Raw genomic sequence first — 19617 nt, forward strand, 5'->3', positions numbered from 1 at the left:
CATTAGGAAGCATCAGAACCATTCTTGGCACTAGCCAAAAAGAAAAATTTCTTAAATATTCAAGTATATCAGTCAACTGACACATTGAAACATTTCCTTCATCTTGGCTAGAGATAGTTTTACAAAAAAAAAATGAAATGACATCTTCGGAAATCTCAATGGCCACTTTTTTACTTTCCAATTCTATAAAATTTACATTAATTACATGTGACATTTCAATAATATTTTATGCCTGGAGAATGTCGTCCTTTGTTAAACAGTGAAATTGGTTGGCATCCTGATATTACGGTGCTAGCTACAAATTTAATAGATTCGATTAAAACATTTTTTTAATCAAAGCAGTGTTAATATACATACGTGCAGCTGGTATACATCTGAAAGTAAGGTTTCACGTTTGCCTTGATATATTAAGTATGATGTAGCATTTTAAACCTTTTGATAGAATTTCATTAAACATTTAAAGTATGTTTAGTCGAAATGAAAAAAAAAAGTTCATAAATCTATTTATTAATTGTGAAAAACAAGTTCCAATATTTAGCCACTATCATTTATTTTTTTAACTGTCATTCATTCCCAAAGTGCCTTTTTTTTTTAATTGGGTGTCACACGGTGCGGACCGCACCCCCTAGTGACGCCACTGAGTCTAGGTTGAAACATACAATGCGTAGGACCTACTATCATAAGTAATTTCTGTATTCTAAAAGTAATGTCAAAAAGTTTTTAAAACACTTAATAAGATATACATTTCAAACTCATTAAGGCTGCTATTGTATTGTTAATAGTTTTATGACTACAAACATTAGTACATGTATAAATAAAATACATTGTAATCCTACGCAAGGATACATATATTTTCCGAAATAATTATAAAACTTTATATATTTTGAGGAGAAATAGGTTTACACATATGACATGCCATTTGTAGGTTATAAGCCGAGTGATATTGTAATTCCCGGGCCGATATTGTTACCCAGTCTACCGTGGTTAGTTATAAATAGTCATGGACAAAATCTTCGTGAAAAGATTGTGGCCCTAAAAAGGACCTTATAATTTATTTCTCAATGAGAAGCAAGAATTTCTGCTTGAAGCTGCGGACACCATAGTTTAGGCTTTTGGTGGCTGAGTTTTCACTGCCATATTGTGTAATTGTGGTGGCTGCTTACTGGTATTCGTTTCTCAAATGTCACTTTTTGTACTTGGATTTAACAAAAGCAGCACTTTTTAGGCATTTCATTTTTCTTATCCTTACATTTCTTTTTGGCCTTCTCACCAAGACGGAAGGAACCAGCAGCGCCAGTACCCTTAGATTGTTTCAAGGTTCCAGCCTTTACACCAGCTTTAAGAGCGGACTTCAGGTGAGCGTTAATGACAGTTGGGTTGTCACCGACATTATAGTTGGAAACAATGAATTTTAATATAGCTTGACGAGAAGATCCTCCGCGTTTTTTCAATGCAACAATGGCGTCTTTAATCATATGCTTGTATTGAGGATGTGATGCTGATGGTTTAGGAGTAGCTGTGGCTTTGTCTTCTGATGACAAGTAGACTGCATCGGGATCCGGTTTAATAGAGACATCATTATCTGCCATATTGAATGTAAATGTGTGCGTTTGAACAAAATCTGCCCTTGTGGAGCATCACCAGAAAATGCTGACCATGTCCTTCAAAGCTGCATACTATATCAAGAGGCTCGAACAAGACTGTGGCCCCAAAACCTTTCTATAGAACAAAAACTATACCGAGAACTGCTTGATCTGGACATCACTGCGCACTTCATCTCAGATATAGAATTACTGATCTGAACCCTCCGACATGTAAACTGAGAACGAAGAAGAAGAAGTTATGATCCTCTCTATCTGGTTATTTGCAAACACTGCTGCAAACGCTGTTTAAAAGGAAACATCTATATAGGCTAACTCAAGAACTTGATATTTCTGCTCCAAATAACTTGATACTTCAATGAATGTAATAAATAACAGCCAAATACTGTACGCTGGTCCTAGTATACCACCAAATATATATGTACGAGTCTTTATATTGAGTACTGTAAGTGTGATTTACCTTTTAATACCGGTATATTTATTTTGTTACCAGTACTTCAATGTTCTTTTTTAATTGGCAGCAAATTTTTCATAATGATTACATTTTTTAAAATCATTTTGTATTTGAATTTTTTCCCCTTATATATTGCCCGTTTCTTTGTCCAGAAAAGGTTATAGTTTTTAAAATATAGCAGTATTTACAAGTGCCAACTGGCACATGAATGAAACATTGTGTCGAGTATTTTTTAATGATCGCTCATACATTGCAGAATTATTTCTCTTTTTCTTAATATTTAAACTGTGACAAAATCAGTTTGTGTTATTTCATTTTATATAGACCTAGTTGACTATTCATGGCAAAATGAAGAATGCTTTAATAAAAAATTAATGTCAATTTCTAACTAAGAATTTTATTAGGTGAAATATTTAAAGGTTGATAACTCTGCATACACACATTTATTTAGGATAGTTTCTCTTAGTATGCTAGATAATTACCATCTAGTTAGAGACAAAGTTTATTATTAGAAATAAACTCATTTCCTAGTGATCAATGCAAAGTCACTTGTAAACAAATTTTGGTATGAATGTGTGACAAAGTAAAATCAAGACTCCACCTACACATTTTGTGTAGATGAAATAGATATAGTTCTTGAGAACTTGGTTATATTATAGTTATGGCCTAATCTTCTTGAAAAGATTATGGTCCTAAAAAGAACCTGGTTTAGAGGGTGGCCCTGAAAAGGACCTTTTTTTTTCTCCTTCAAAGTGGAGCAAGTTTTTATGCTTTGGGAGCTGCAGCTTTCTTTGTGGCTTTAGGCTTTTTGGCAGCAGCTGGTTTCTTGGCAACCTTTGGTTTAGCTGCAGCTGGTTTCTTGGGAGTCTTAGGCTTCTTTGGTTTGGCAGCTGCTACCTTCTTGGGTGATTTGGCCTTTTTGGGTGCAGCTGGCTTCTTGGCAGCCTTCTTGGGAGACTTGGTGGCAGCTTTCTTGGCACCTGCAGCTTTCTTGGGCTTAGCAGCGGCAGCCTTCTTTGGAGATTTGGGTTTCTTGACTGCAACTTTCTTGGCCTTGGGTTTCTTTTCAGCTTTCTTCTCACCAAGACGGAAGGAACCAGCAGCGCCAGTACCCTTAGATTGTTTCAAGGTTCCAGCCTTTACACCAGCTTTAAGAGCGGCCTTCAGACGAGCGTTAATGGCAGTTGGGTTGTCACCGACTTTGTAGTTGGCAGCAATGTATTTTAAAATGGCCTGGCGTGAAGATCCTCCGCGTTCTTTCAGCGCTACAATGGCGGCTTGAATCATAGCCTTGTATTGAGGATGTGCTGCTGGGGCCTTAGGCTTGGCAGCGGCTTTCTTCTTAGGAGTCTTGACTGGAGCGGGTGCAGGAGCAGCGGCGGTATCATTATCGGCCATATTGACGAGTGATGAAGAGAACGAGACTGGGAGAGCGTGTGTACGAGTGCAAGCGAAACAACAGAATGTCAGCGAGAAGCGAGGCCCCCGGTTTATATACCCGTGCGCGAACATATCGGAGAGCACTACGTCACAGCCTATCGCAGCCAACCAAAGTTAACCGAAGCGGACGCGAAATCATTCACTTTTGTACCATATGGGTCCAGAAATATTTTATTTAATAAAAATTCAAAACAGTTAATGCAATCGCATAACTTTGAATCGATTCTCCGTTTCACGACCTTTCATTTCATATATTTTTTGCATTTCTTTAAATACAATTTTCATTTTTAAAAGTATGAAATAATGCACATTTCGTAGGTCAGCTAGCAATTGTTGGCTTTCAAAATAATAATAAAGTGATAAAAATCATAAAATGAAATGACTTTTAATGTTTATCTTTTAGAGAAAGAACTATATTGACAAATTAATGCATAACAATCGTGAAAAAAGAGCATTTATATATTTTAAATAATTTTTTTCTACATGCACTTTCGCACACTTTGACATCCATCTGGTTGTTATTCACGCTTACGAATTCTATAAAATCGTTTTAATAAAGATAAAACAACATTAGTTCTAAATGATAATTTCATTCTCGAACTTTAAATAATCATTTAAGCCTTTGGATTTTATATTTTGATTTTGATTTACTTATTAAATCATTTTTTTTTACACTCCATCACTATACAACTGGGCCGTCATTTTTTGAAGTCTCGTATCACTGCCATAGCTCTATAGTCTAGTAAATAGCTCTAGATCTAGGCGGGGGATTGTCAATTTTACAACAGATGATTAAGCAAAATAATAATCATATTTAAAGATAGTCTTTAATGTATTAGAATAAAATGAATATCTCTTTGATGTTACTGCTAACATCGTTTATATTTCCATTTTTTTTTAGTCAAAATGTTAGATAGACATAATCGACCAAATATAGTCATGAAATATTTTCCACCATTTTTTTTTTACTCTCTCTAGATCATAGTAGTAGGCCTATTTCATCTATGCATGACTTATATTAATACTTCTTTATTGTTTGTTTAACCATAATAAGAACTCTATAAATTCTTTTACATTACATTAGTTTATTATGTAGAAAATAAAAGAAACAGGTCAATTATACTGTGTCAAGTCAATATAACTTATAGACCACTCTACCGTAGGCCTATATATACCTATTAGTTAAAGACATGCATAGGTGAGGCCTATATTATCTTTAAAAACCCCCTAAGCCACACACACACACACAAAGAAATCATATTATTTTAGTATTTTGTTTTTAACTATTACTTTGCATAATGTTTTAAACACATTTATGTGAGACAAGGTGACCAGCTATATCTTCTTACACTTATATATTATCTGTGTTTCTAATGAGCTACAGATACATTTAATCTGTCTGAAAATCATAGGAGTATAACAACATACCACTATACAAGGTTTTTAAAGAAAGAAAAGACATTTAACAACTATTCAAAATGTTATAATCTATATAGATTGCATGGCATAAATTATTGAAGTTGAAAATAGCTTTATGTACATGTGTGTACAAAATGTAATCTACATATTGCTAGGCAATCATTTCTGGAGTTTAAAAATAACTTTATATGTTCACATTCAGCTTGGTCTAGATTAAAGATGTTTTTGAATCCAATTTTAAAGTGCAATTTAAAGTTTTAATGGATATATTAAATATGGCTGCCTGGTCATTTGCTATGCATTCGCTTAACTGTCGTCTCAATGGAACCGGCTTCGAACAATGCCCTGCAGCTATCCCCTAGCATCCTGATGGAGATTTGGGCTAGGATGTAATAATGATGAGTTTTGAAGGAACATCTCAAACATGTACATAAATTTTTTTTTAAAGTCCTTGCCACCATCTTTTATTGGCCACTTTTATTTAATATAAATATAAACTGTTCTTTGGACTAGAAGGATGTTGTTTTTTTTCTTGATAATTTAAACCAATAAAAATGTAGGTAACAATTTCTAAATGAATTGAAAAAAAAAAATACATCAAATCCACCTCTTTTTTTTTTTTTTTTTTTATGTTTAATTGTAATTGCTTTATTATTTAAATTTTCCTTTTCATAATTTCACAAATGTCTCTTCTATTGTGATTCATAATCACATTAAAACTATTTACTTTTAATTATTCACAAACTTTTTTTAATCTTTAAATAAAATTATTATATTATAGGCCTACATTCAAATGAAGAACATATTTTTAAAAATTGTGAATGTGAAAAAAGAAAGCACAGTTAGGAAGAAACATCTAATTTCTTTAATATTTTTTTGTTCCTGACATGTACATTTTTTTTTTTTTTTAAATTTGTAACAAAAATATTTTAAATTCTTTTACTATACAGGCTTTTAGCATATTTGAAAATGTTCATACAGGTACTCATTTATTTAAATTGAAAGAAGAATGTAAACTATTCTAAAAAAAATTAATATACAATACTTACCCACACATATATACAAATATATATATATATATATATATATATATATAGGTATATATACACATTGTTATGATCCTTTTGACTCAGAACCGGTCACAACAGAATGTGACAACATATGTTCCAGAAGCTTAAAGTCGGGACGAACAAAATCTGCCCTTGTGGAGCATCACCAGAAAATGCTGACCACGTCCTTCAAAGCTGCATACTATATCAAGAGGCTCGAACAAGACTGTGGCCCCAAAACCTTTCTATAGAACAAAAACTATACCGAGAACTGCTTGATCTGGACATCACTGCGCACTTCATCTCAGATATAGAATTACTGATCTGAACCCTCCGACATGTAAACTGAGAACGAAGAAGAAGAAGTTATGATCCTCTCTATCTGGTTATTTGCAAACACTGCTGCAAACGCTGTTTAAAGGAAACATCTATATAGGCTAACTCAAGAACTTGATATTTCTGCTCCAAATAACTTGATACTTCAATGAATGTAATAAATAACAGCCAAATACTGTACGCTGGTCCTAGTATACCACCAAATATATATGTACGAGTCTTTATATTGAGTACTGTAAGTGTGATTTACCTTTTAATACCGGTATATTTATTTTGTTACCAGTACTTCAATGTTCTTTTTTAATTGGCAGCAAATTTTTCATAATGATTACATTTTTTAAAATCATTTTGTATTTGAATTTTTTCCCCTTATATATTGCCCGTTTCTTTGTCCAGAAAAGGTTATAGTTTTTAAAATATAGCAGTATTTACAAGTGCCAACTGGCACATGAATGAAACATTGTGTCGAGTATTTTTTAATGATCGCTCATACATTGCAGAATTATTTCTCTTTTTCTTAATATTTAAACTGTGACAAAATCAGTTTGTGTTATTTCATTTTATATAGACCTAGTTGACTATTCATGGCAAAATGAAGAATGCTTTAATAAAAAATTAATGTCAATTTCTAACTAAGAATTTTATTAGGTGAAATATTTAAAGGTTGATAACTCTGCATACACACATTTATTTAGGATAGTTTCTCTTAGTATGCTAGATAATTACCATCTAGTTAGAGACAAAGTTTATTATTAGAAATAAACTCATTTCCTAGTGATCAATGCAAAGTCACTTGTAAACAAATTTTGGTATGAATGTGTGACAAAGTAAAATCAAGACTCCACCTACACATTTTGTGTAGATGAAATAGATATAGTTCTTGAGAACTTGGTTATATTATAGTTATGGCCTAATCTTCTTGAAAAGATTATGGTCCTAAAAAGAACCTGGTTTAGAGGGTGGCCCTGAAAAGGACCTTTTTTTTTCTCCTTCAAAGTGGAGCAAGTTTTTATGCTTTGGGAGCTGCAGCTTTCTTTGTGGCTTTAGGCTTTTTGGCAGCAGCTGGTTTCTTGGCAACCTTTGGTTTAGCTGCAGCTGGTTTCTTGGGAGTCTTAGGCTTCTTTGGTTTGGCAGCTGCTACCTTCTTGGGTGATTTGGCCTTTTTGGGTGCAGCTGGCTTCTTGGCAGCCTTCTTGGGAGACTTGGTGGCAGCTTTCTTGGCACCTGCAGCTTTCTTGGGCTTAGCAGCGGCAGCCTTCTTTGGAGATTTGGGTTTCTTGACTGCAACTTTCTTGGCCTTGGGTTTCTTTTCAGCTTTCTTCTCACCAAGACGGAAGGAACCAGCAGCGCCAGTACCCTTAGATTGTTTCAAGGTTCCAGCCTTTACACCAGCTTTAAGAGCGGCCTTCAGACGAGCGTTAATGGCAGTTGGGTTGTCACCGACTTTGTAGTTGGCAGCAATGTATTTTAAAATGGCCTGGCGTGAAGATCCTCCGCGTTCTTTCAGCGCTACAATGGCGGCTTGAATCATAGCCTTGTATTGAGGATGTGCTGCTGGGGCCTTAGGCTTGGCAGCGGCTTTCTTCTTAGGAGTCTTGACTGGAGCGGGTGCAGGAGCAGCGGCGGTATCATTATCGGCCATATTGACGAGTGATGAAGAGAACGAGACTGGGAGAGCGTGTGTACGAGTGCAAGCGAAACAACAGAATGTCAGCGAGAAGCGAGGCCCCCGGTTTATATACCCGTGCGCGAACATATCGGAGAGCACTACGTCACAGCCTATCGCAGCCAACCAAAGTTAACCGAAGCGGACGCGAAATCATTCACTTTTGTACCATATGGGTCCAGAAATATTTTATTTAATAAAAATTTAAAACAGTTAATGCAATCGCATAACTTTGAATCGATTCTCCGTTTCACGACCTTTCATTTCATATATTTTTTGCATTTCTTTAAATACAATTTTCATTTTTAAAAGTATGAAATAATGCACATTTCGTAGGTCAGCTAGCAATTGTTGGCTTTCAAAATAATAATAAAGTGATAAAAATCATAAAATGAAATGACTTTTAATGTTTATCTTTTAGAGAAAGAACTATATTGACAAATTAATGCATAACAATCGTGAAAAAAGAGCATTTATATATTTTAAATAATTTTTTTCTACATGCACTTTCGCACACTTTGACATCCATCTGGTTGTTATTCACGCTTACGAATTCTATAAAATCGTTTTAATAAAGATAAAACAACATTAGTTCTAAATGATAATTTCATTCTCGAACTTTAAATAATCATTTAAGCCTTTGGATTTTATATTTTGATTTTGATTTACTTATTAAATCATTTTTTTTTACACTCCATCACTATACAACTGGGCCGTCATTTTTTGAAGTCTCGTATCACTGCCATAGCTCTATAGTCTAGTAAATAGCTCTAGATCTAGGCGGGGGATTGTCAATTTTACAACAGATGATTAAGCAAAATAATAATCATATTTAAAGATAGTCTTTAATGTATTAGAATAAAATGAATATCTCTTTGATGTTACTGCTAACATCGTTTATATTTCCATTTTTTTTTAGTCAAATTGTTAGATAGACATAATCGACCAAATATAGTCATGAAATATTTTCCACCATTTTTTTTTTTACTCTCTCTAGATCATAGTAGTAGGCCTATTTCATCTATGCATGACTTATATTAATACTTCTTTATTGTTTGTTTAACCATAATAAGAACTCTATAAATTCTTTTACATTACATTAGTTTATTATGTAGAAAATAAAAGAAACAGGTCAATTATACTGTGTCAAGTCAATATAACTTATAGACCACTCTACCGTAGGCCTATATATACCTATTAGTTAAAGACATGCATAGGTGAGGCCTATATTATCTTTAAAAACCCCCTAAGCCACACACACACACACAAAGAAATCATATTATTTTAGTATTTTGTTTTTAACTATTACTTTGCATAATGTTTTAAACACATTTATGTGAGACAAGGTGACCAGCTATATCTTCTTACACTTATATATTATCTGTGTTTCTAATGAGCTACAGATACATTTAATCTGTCTGAAAATCATAGGAGTATAACAACATACCACTATACAAGGTTTTTAAAGAAAGAAAAGACATTTAACAACTATTCAAAATGTTATAATCTATATAGATTGCATGGCATAAATTATTGAAGTTGAAAATAGCTTTATGTACATGTGTGTACAAAATGTAATCTACATATTGCTAGGCAATCATTTCTGGAGTTTAAAAATAACTTTATATGTTCACATTCAGCTTGGTCTAGATTAAAGATGTTTTTGAATCCAATTTTAAAGTGCAATTTAAAGTTTTAATGGATATATTAAATATGGCTGCCTGGTCATTTGCTATGCATTCGCTTAACTGTCGTCTCAATGGAACCGGCTTCGAACAATGCCCTGCAGCTATCCCCTAGCATCCTGATGGAGATTTGGGCTAGGATGTAATAATGATGAGTTTTGAAGGAACATCTCAAACATGTACATAAATTTTTTTTTAAAGTCCTTGCCACCATCTTTTATTGGCCACTTTTATTTAATATAAATATAAACTGTTCTTTGGACTAGAAGGATGTTGTTTTTTTTCTTGATAATTTAAACCAATAAAAATGTAGGTAACAATTTCTAAATGAATTGAAAAAAAAAAATACATCAAATCCACCTCTTTTTTTTTTTTTTTTTTATGTTTAATTGTAATTGCTTTATTATTTAAATTTTCCTTTTCATAATTTCACAAATGTCTCTTCTATTGTGATTCATAATCACATTAAAACTATTTACTTTTAATTATTCACAAACTTTTTTTAATCTTTAAATAAAATTATTATATTATAGGCCTACATTCAAATGAAGAACATATTTTTAAAAATTGTGAATGTGAAAAAAGAAAGCACAGTTAGGAAGAAACATCTAATTTCTTTAATATTTTTTTGTTCCTGACATGTATATTTTTTTTTTTTTTTTAAATTTGTAACAAAAATATTTTAAATTCTTTTACTATACAGGCTTTTAGCATATTTGAAAATGTTCATACAGGTACTCATTTATTTAAATTGAAAGAAGAATGTAAACTATTCTAAAAAAAATTAATATACAATACTTACCCACACATATACAAATATATATATATATATATATATATATAGGTATATATACACATTGTTATGATCCTTTTGACTCAGAACCGGTCACAACAGAATGTGACAACATATGTTCCAGAAGCTTAAAGTCGGGACGAACAAAATCTGCCCTTGTGGAGCATCACCAGAAAATGCTGACCATGTCCTTCAAAGCTGCATACTATATCAAGAGGCTCGAACAAGACTGTGGCCCCAAAACCTTTCTATAGAACAAAAACTATACCGAGAACTGCTTGATCTGGACATCACTGCGCACTTCATCTCAGATATAGAATTACTGATCTGAACCCTCCGACATGTAAACTGAGAACGAAGAAGAAGAAGTTATGATCCTCTCTATCTGGTTATTTGCAAACACTGCTGCAAACGCTGTTTAAAAGGAAACATCTATATAGGCTAACTCAAGAACTTGATATTTCTGCTCCAAATAACTTGATACTTCAATGAATGTAATAAATAACAGCCAAATACTGTACGCTGGTCCTAGTATACCACCAAATATATATGTACGAGTCTTTATATTGAGTACTGTAAGTGTGATTTACCTTTTAATACCGGTATATTTATTTTGTTACCAGTCCTTCAATGTTCTTTTTTAATTGGCAGCAAATTTTTCATAATGATTACATTTTTTAAAATCATTTTGTATTTGAATTTTTTCCCCTTATATATTGCCCGTTTCTTTGTCCAGAAAAGGTTATAGTTTTTAAAATATAGCAGTATTTACAAGTGCCAACTGGCACATGAATGAAACATTGTGTCGAGTATTTTTTAATGATCGCTCATACATTGCAGAATTATTTCTCTTTTTCTTAATATTTAAACTGTGACAAAATCAGTTTGTGTTATTTCATTTTATATAGACCTAGTTGACTATTCATGGCAAAATGAAGAATGCTTTAATAAAAAATTAATGTCAATTTCTAACTAAGAATTTTATTAGGTGAAATATTTAAAGGTTGATAACTCTGCATACACACATTTATTTAGGATAGTTTCTCTTAGTATGCTAGATAATTACCATCTAGTTAGAGACAAAGTTTATTATTAGAAATAAACTCATTTCCTAGTGATCAATGCAAAGTCACTTGTAAACAAATTTTGGTATGAATGTGTGACAAAGTAAAATCAAGACTCCACCTACACATTTTGTGTAGATGAAATAGATATAGTTCTTGAGAACTTGGTTATATTATAGTTATGGCCTAATCTTCTTGAAAAGATTATGGTCCTAAAAAGAACCTGGTTTAGAGGGTGGCCCTGAAAAGGACCTTTTTTTTTCTCCTTCAAAGTGGAGCAAGTTTTTATGCTTTGGGAGCTGCAGCTTTCTTTGTGGCTTTAGGCTTTTTGGCAGCAGCTGGTTTCTTGGCAACCTTTGGTTTAGCTGCAGCTGGTTTCTTGGGAGTCTTAGGCTTCTTTGGTTTGGCAGCTGCTACCTTCTTGGGTGATTTGGCCTTTTTGGGTGCAGCTGGCTTCTTGGCAGCCTTCTTGGGAGACTTGGTGGCAGCTTTCTTGGCACCTGCAGCTTTCTTGGGCTTAGCAGCGGCAGCCTTCTTTGGAGATTTGGGTTTCTTGACTGCAACTTTCTTGGCCTTGGGTTTCTTTTCAGCTTTCTTCTCACCAAGACGGAAGGAACCAGCAGCGCCAGTACCCTTAGATTGTTTCAAGGTTCCAGCCTTTACACCAGCTTTAAGAGCGGCCTTCAGACGAGCGTTAATGGCAGTTGGGTTGTCACCGACTTTGTAGTTGGCAGCAATGTATTTTAAAATGGCCTGGCGTGAAGATCCTCCGCGTTCTTTCAGCGCTACAATGGCGGCTTGAATCATAGCCTTGTATTGAGGATGTGCTGCTGGGGCCTTAGGCTTGGCAGCGGCTTTCTTCTTAGGAGTCTTGACTGGAGCGGGTGCAGGAGCAGCGGCGGTATCATTATCGGCCATATTGACGAGTGATGAAGAGAACGAGACTGGGAGAGCGTGTGTACGAGTGCAAGCGAAACAACAGAATGTCAGCGAGAAGCGAGGCCCCCGGTTTATATACCCGTGCGCGAACATATCGGAGAGCACTACGTCACAGCCTATCGCAGCCAACCAAAGTTAACCGAAGCGGACGCGAAATCATTCACTTTTGTACCATATGGGTCCAGAAATATTTTATTTAATAAAAATTCAAAACAGTTAATGCAATCGCATAACTTTGAATCGATTCTCCGTTTCACGACCTTTCATTTCATATATTTTTTGCATTTCTTTAAATACAATTTTCATTTTTAAAAGTATGAAATAATGCACATTTCGTAGGTCAGCTAGCAATTGTTGGCTTTCAAAATAATAATAAAGTGATAAAAATCATAAAATGAAATGACTTTTAATGTTTATCTTTTAGAGAAAGAACTATATTGACAAATTAATGCATAACAATCGTGAAAAAAGAGCATTTATATATTTTAAATAATTTTTTTCTACATGCACTTTCGCACACTTTGACATCCATCTGGTTGTTATTCACGCTTACGAATTCTATAAAATCGTTTTAATAAAGATAAAACAACATTAGTTCTAAATGATAATTTCATTCTCGAACTTTAAATAATCATTTAAGCCTTTGGATTTTATATTTTGATTTTGATTTACTTATTAAATCATTTTTTTTTACACTCCATCACTATACAACTGGGCCGTCATTTTTTGAAGTCTCGTATCACTGCCATAGCTCTATAGTCTAGTAAATAGCTCTAGATCTAGGCGGGGGATTGTCAATTTTACAACAGATGATTAAGCAAAATAATAATCATATTTAAAGATAGTCTTTAATGTATTAGAATAAAATGAATATCTCTTTGATGTTACTGCTAACATCGTTTATATTTCCATTTTTTTTAGTCAAAATGTTAGATAGACATAATCGACCAAATATAGTCATGAAATATTTTCCACCATTTTTTTTTTACTCTCTCTAGATCATAGTAGTAGGCCTATTTCATCTATGCATGACTTATATTAATACTTCTTTATTGTTTGTTTAACCATAATAAGAACTCTATAAATTCTTTTACATTACATTAGTTTATTATGTAGAAAATAAAAGAAACAGGTCAATTATACTGTGTCAAGTCAATATAACTTATAGACCACTCTACCGTAGGCCTATATATACCTATTAGTTAAAGACATGCATAGGTGAGGCCTATATTATCTTTAAAAACCCCCTAAGCCACACACACACACACAAAGAAATCATATTATTTTAGTATTTTGTTTTTAACTATTACTTTGCATAATGTTTTAAACACATTTATGTGAGACAAGGTGACCAGCTATATCTTCTTACACTTATATATTATCTGTGTTTCTAATGAGCTACAGATACATTTAATCTGTCTGAAAATCATAGGAGTATAACAACATACCACTATACAAGGTTTTTAAAGAAAGAAAAGACATTTAACAACTATTCAAAATGTTATAATCTATATAGATTGCATGGCATAAATTATTGAAGTTGAAAATAGCTTTATGTACATGTGTGTACAAAATGTAATCTACATATTGCTAGGCAATCATTTCTGGAGTTTAAAAATAACTTTATATGTTCACATTCAGCTTGGTCTAGATTAAAGATGTTTTTGAATCCAATTTTAAAGTGCAATTTAAAGTTTTAATGGATATATTAAATATGGCTGCCTGGTCATTTGCTATGCATTCGCTTAACTGTCGTCTCAATGGAACCGGCTTCGAACAATGCCCTGCAGCTATCCCCTAGCATCCTGATGGAGATTTGGGCTAGGATGTAATAATGATGAGTTTTGAAGGAACATCTCAAACATGTACATAAATTTTTTTTTAAAGTCCTTGCCACCATCTTTTATTGGCCACTTTTATTTAATATAAATATAAACTGTTCTTTGGACTAGAAGGATGTTGTTTTTTTTCTTGATAATTTAAACCAATAAAAATGTAGGTAACAATTTCTAAATGAATTGAAAAAAAAAAATACATCAAATCCACCTCTTTTTTTTTTTTTTTTTTTATGTTTAATTGTAATTGCTTTATTATTTAAATTTTCCTTTTCATAATTTCACAAATGTCTCTTCTATTGTGATTCATAATCACATTAAAACTATTTACTTTTAATTATTCACAAACTTTTTTTAATCTTTAAATAAAATTATTATATTATAGGCCTACATTCAAATGAAGAACATATTTTTAAAAATTGTGAATGTGAAAAAAGAAAGCACAGTTAGGAAGAAACATCTAATTTCTTTAATATTTTTTTGTTCCTGACATGTACATTTTTTTTTTTTTTTAAATTTGTAACAAAAATATTTTAAATTCTTTTACTATACAGGCTTTTAGCATATTTGAAAATGTTCATACAGGTACTCATTTATTTAAATTGAAAGAAGAATGTAAACTATTCTAAAAAAAATTAATATACAATACTTACCCACACATATACAAATATATATATATATATATATATATAGGTATATATACACATTGTTATGATCCTTTTGACTCAGAACCGGTCACAACAGAATGTGACAACATATGTTCCAGAAGCTTAAAGTCGGGACGAACAAAATCTGCCCTTGTGGAGCATCACCAGAAAATGCTGACCATGTCCTTCAAAGCTGCATACTATATCAAGAGGCTCGAACAAGACTGTGGCCCCAAAACCTTCCTATAGAACAAAAACTATACCGAGAACTGCTTGATCTGGACATCACTGCGCACTTTATCTCAGATATAGAATTACTGATCTGAACCCTCCGACATGTAAACTGAGAACGAAGAAGAAGAAGTTATGATCCTCTCTATCTGGTTATTTGCAAACACTGCTGCAAACGCTGTTTAAAAGGAAACATCAATATAGGCTAACTCAAGAACTTGATATTTCTGCTCCAAATAACTTGATACTTCAATGAATGTAATAAATAACAGCCAAATACTGTACGCTGGTCCTAGTATACCACCAAATATATATGTACGAGTCTTTATATTGAGTACTGTAAGTGTGATTTACCTTTTAATACCGGTATATTTATTTTGTTACCAGTACTTCAATGTTCTTTTTTAATTGGCAGCAAATTTTTCATAATGATTACATTTTTTAAAATCATTTTGTATTTGAATTTTTTCCCCTTATATATTGCCCGTTTCTTTGTCCAGAAAGGGTTATAGTTTTTAAAATATAGCAGTTTTTACAAGTGCCAACTGGCACATGAATGAAACATTGTGTCGAGTATTTTTTAATGATCGCTCATACATTGCAGAATTATTTCTCTTTTTCTTAATATTTAAACTGTGACAAAATCAGTTTGTGTTATTTCATTTTATATAGACCTAGTTGACTATTCATGGCAAAATGAAGAATGCTTTAATAAAAAATTAATGTCAATTTCTAACTAAGAATTTTATTAGGTGAAATATTTAAAGGTTGATAACTCTGCATACACACATTTATTTAGGATAGTTTCTCTTAGTATGCTAGATAATTACCATCTAGTTAGAGACAAAGTTTATTATTAGAAATAAACTCATTTCCTAGTGATCAATGCAAAGTCACTTGTAAACAAATTTTGGTATGAATGTGTGACAAAGTAAAATCAAGACTCCACCTACACATTTTGTGTAGATGAAATAGATATAGTTCTTGAGAACTTGGTTATATTATAGTTATGGCCTAATCTTCTTGAAAAGATTATGGTCCTAAAAAGAACCTGGTTTAGAGGGTGGCCCTGAAAAGGACCTTTTTTTTTCTCCTTCAAAGTGGAGCAAGTTTTTATGCTTTGGGAGCTGCAGCTTTCTTTGTGGCTTTAGGCTTTTTGGCAGCAGCTGGTTTCTTGGCAACCTTTGGTTTAGCTGCAGCTGGTTTCTTGGGAGTCTTAGGCTTCTTTGGTTTGGCAGCTGCTACCTTCTTGGGTGATTTGGCCTTTTTGGGTGCAGCTGGCTTCTTGGCAGCCTTCTTGGGAGACTTGGTGGCAGCTTTCTTGGCACCTGCAGCTTTCTTGGGCTTAGCAGCGGCAGCCTTCTTTGGAGATTTGGGTTTCTTGACTGCAACTTTCTTGGCCTTGGGTTTCTTTTCAGCTTTCTTCTCACCAAGACGGAAGGAACCAGCAGCGCCAGTACCCTTAGATTGTTTCAAGGTTCCAGCCTTTACACCAGCTTTAAGAGCGGCCTTCAGACGAGCGTTAATGGCAGTTGGGTTGTCACCGACTTTGTAGTTGGCAGCAATGTATTTTAAAATGGCCTGGCGTGAAGATCCTCCGCGTTCTTTCAGCGCTACAATGGCGGCTTGAATCATAGCCTTGTATTGAGGATGTGCTGCTGGGGCCTTAGGCTTGGCAGCGGCTTTCTTCTTAGGAGTCTTGACTGGAGCGGGTGCAGGAGCAGCGGCGGTATCATTATCGGCCATATTGACGAGTGATGAAGAGAACGAGACTGGGAGAGCGTGTGTACGAGTGCAAGCGAAACAACAGAATGTCAGCGAGAAGCGAGGCCCCCGGTTTATATACCCGTGCGCGAACATATCGGAGAGCACTACGTCACAGCCTATCGCAGCCAACCAAAGTTAACCGAAGCGGACGCGAAATCATTCACTTTTGTACCATATGGGTCCAGAAATATTTTATTTAATAAAAATTCAAAACAGTTAATGCAATCGCATAACTTTGAATCGATTCTCCGTTTCACGACCTTTCATTTCATATATTTTTTGCATTTCTTTAAATACAATTTTCATTTTTAAAAGTATGAAATAATGCACATTTCGTAGGTCAGCTAGCAATTGTTGGCTTTCAAAATAATAATAAAGTGATAAAAATCATAAAATGAAATGACTTTTAATGTTTATCTTTTAGAGAAAGAACTATATTGACAAATTAATGCATAACAATCGTGAAAAAAGAGCATTTATATATTTTAAATAATTTTTTTCTACATGCACTTTCGCACACTTTGACATCCATCTGGTTGTTATTCACGCTTACGAATTCTATAAAATCGTTTTAATAAAGATAAAACAACATTAGTTCTAAATGATAATTTCATTCTCGAACTTTAAATAATCATTTAAGCCTTTGGATTTTATATTTTGATTTTGATTTACTTATTAAATCATTTTTTTTTACACTCCATCACTATACAACTGGGCCGTCATTTTTTGAAGTCTCGTATCACTGCCATAGCTCTATAGTCTAGTAAATAGCTCTAGATCTAGGCGGGGGATTGTCAATTTTACAACAGATGATTAAGCAAAATAATAATCATATTTAAAGATAGTCTTTAATGTATTAGAATAAAATGAATATCTCTTTGATGTTACTGCTAACATCGTTTATATTTCCATTTTTTTTAGTCAAAATGTTAGATAGACATAATCGACCAAATATAGTCATGAAATATTTTCCACCATTTTTTTTTTACTCTCTCTAGATCATAGTAGTAGGCCTATTTCATCTATGCATGACTTATATTAATACTTCTTTATTGTTTGTTTAACCATAATAAGAACTCTATAAATTCTTTTACATTACATTAGTTTATTATGTAGAAAATAAAAGAAACAGGTCAATTATACTGTGTCAAGTCAATATAACTTATAGACCACTCTACCGTAGGCCTATATATACCTATTAGTTAAAGACATGCATAGGTGAGGCCTATATTATCTTTAAAAACCCCCTAAGCCACACACACACACACAAAGAAATCATATTATTTTAGTATTTTGTTTTTAACTATTACTTTGCATAATGTTTTAAACACATTTATGTGAGACAAGGTGACCAGCTATATCTTCTTACACTTATATATTATCTGTGTTTCTAATGAGCTACAGATACATTTAATCTGTCTGAAAATCATAGGAGTATAACAACATACCACTATACAAGGTTTTTAAAGAAAGAAAAGACATTTAACAACTATTCAAAATGTTATAATCTATATAGATTGCATGGCATAAATTATTGAAGTTGAAAATAGCTTTATGTACATGTGTGTACAAAATGTAATCTACATATTGCTAGGCAATCATTTCTGGAGTTTAAAAATAACTTTATATGTTCACATTCAGCTTGGTCTAGATTAAAGATGTTTTTGAATCCAATTTTAAAGTGCAATTTAAAGTTTTAATGGATATATTAAATATGGCTGCCTGGTCATTTGCTATGCATTCGCTTAACTGTCGTCTCAATGGAACCGGCTTCGAACAATGCCCTGCAGCTATCCCCTAGCATCCTGATGGAGATTTGGGCTAGGATGTAATAATGATGAGTTTTGAAGGAACATCTCAAACATGTACATAAATTTTTTTTTAAAGTCCTTGCCACCATCTTTTATTGGCCACTTTTATTTAATATAAATATAAACTGTTCTTTGGACTAGAAGGATGTTGTTTTTTTTCTTGATAATTTAAACCAATAAAAATGTAGGTAACAATTTCTAAATGAATTGAAAAAAAAAAATACATCAAATCCACCTCTTTTTTTTTTTTTTTTTTTATGTTTAATTGTAATTGCTTTATTATTTAAATTTTCCTTTTCATAATTTCACAAATGTCTCTTCTATTGTGATTCATAATCACATTAAAACTATTTACTTTTAATTATTCACAAACTTTTTTTAATCTTTAAATAAAATTATTATATTATAGGCCTACATTCAAATGAAGAACATATTTTTAAAAATTGTGAATGTGAAAAAAGAAAGCACAGTTAGGAAGAAACATCTAATTTCTTTAATATTTTTTTGTTCCTGACATGTACATTTTTTTTTTTTTTTAAATTTGTAACAAAAATATTTTAAATTCTTTTACTATACAGGCTTTTAGCATATTTGAAAATGTTCATACAGGTACTCATTTATTTAAATTGAAAGAAGAATGTAAACTATTCTAAAAAAAATTAATATACAATACTTACCCACACATATACAAATATATATATATATATATATATATATAGGTATATATACACATTGTTATGATCCTTTTGACTCAGAACCGGTCACAACAGAATGTGACAACATATGTTCCAGAAGCTTAAAGTCGGGACGAACAAAATCTGCCCTTGTGGAGCATCACCAGAAAATGCTGACCATGTCCTTCAAAGCTGCATACTATATC

At 32.8% G+C, this 19617-nt stretch overlaps 5 protein-coding genes across 5 annotated transcripts; all 5 read right to left on the minus strand.

Moving 5' to 3' along the window:
• Positions 1-933: 933 nt before the first annotated feature.
• On the minus strand, positions 934-1607 carry LOC129925332 (histone H1-delta-like). Its single transcript, XM_056025032.1, has one exon. The coding sequence runs from the start codon at positions 1587-1589 to the stop codon at positions 1203-1205; it is 387 nt and encodes a 128-aa protein (XP_055881007.1). The 5' UTR covers positions 1590-1607; the 3' UTR covers positions 934-1202.
• An 894-nt stretch (positions 1608-2501) lies between these two features.
• On the minus strand, positions 2502-3640 carry LOC129925330 (histone H1-delta-like). The gene has a single exon (XM_056025031.1). It carries the CDS (start codon positions 3565-3567, stop codon positions 2821-2823), a length of 747 nt encoding a protein of 248 aa, XP_055881006.1. The 5' UTR covers positions 3568-3640; the 3' UTR covers positions 2502-2820.
• A 3347-nt stretch (positions 3641-6987) lies between these two features.
• LOC129924949 (histone H1-delta-like) lies at positions 6988-8124 on the minus strand. Its single transcript, XM_056022487.1, has one exon. The coding sequence runs from the start codon at positions 8053-8055 to the stop codon at positions 7309-7311; it is 747 nt and encodes a 248-aa protein (XP_055878462.1). The 5' UTR covers positions 8056-8124; the 3' UTR covers positions 6988-7308.
• Positions 8125-11471: 3347 nt separating this feature from the next.
• On the minus strand, positions 11472-12610 carry LOC129924928 (histone H1-delta-like). Its single transcript, XM_056022379.1, has one exon. The coding sequence runs from the start codon at positions 12537-12539 to the stop codon at positions 11793-11795; it is 747 nt and encodes a 248-aa protein (XP_055878354.1). The 5' UTR covers positions 12540-12610; the 3' UTR covers positions 11472-11792.
• A 3332-nt stretch (positions 12611-15942) lies between these two features.
• On the minus strand, positions 15943-17090 carry LOC129924930 (histone H1-delta-like). The gene has a single exon (XM_056022381.1). The coding sequence runs from the start codon at positions 17017-17019 to the stop codon at positions 16273-16275; it is 747 nt and encodes a 248-aa protein (XP_055878356.1). The 5' UTR covers positions 17020-17090; the 3' UTR covers positions 15943-16272.
• Positions 17091-19617: the final 2527 nt, after the last annotated feature.

Source organism: Biomphalaria glabrata, chromosome 3 (assembly GCF_947242115.1).
Source record: "Biomphalaria glabrata chromosome 3, xgBioGlab47.1, whole genome shotgun sequence".
Classification (NCBI taxonomy): domain Eukaryota; kingdom Metazoa; phylum Mollusca; class Gastropoda; family Planorbidae; genus Biomphalaria; species Biomphalaria glabrata.

Excerpts from the sequence above, each read along its gene's own strand:
- LOC129925330 (XM_056025031.1), bottom strand. The coding sequence starts at position 3,567 with ATGTTCGCGCACGGGTATATAAACCGGGGGCCTCGCTTCTCGCTGACA.
- LOC129925332 (XM_056025032.1), bottom strand. The coding sequence starts at position 1,589 with ATGGCAGATAATGATGTCTCTATTAAACCGGATCCCGATGCAGTCTAC.
- LOC129924949 (XM_056022487.1), bottom strand. The coding sequence starts at position 8,055 with ATGTTCGCGCACGGGTATATAAACCGGGGGCCTCGCTTCTCGCTGACA.
- LOC129924930 (XM_056022381.1), bottom strand. The coding sequence starts at position 17,019 with ATGTTCGCGCACGGGTATATAAACCGGGGGCCTCGCTTCTCGCTGACA.
- LOC129924928 (XM_056022379.1), bottom strand. The coding sequence starts at position 12,539 with ATGTTCGCGCACGGGTATATAAACCGGGGGCCTCGCTTCTCGCTGACA.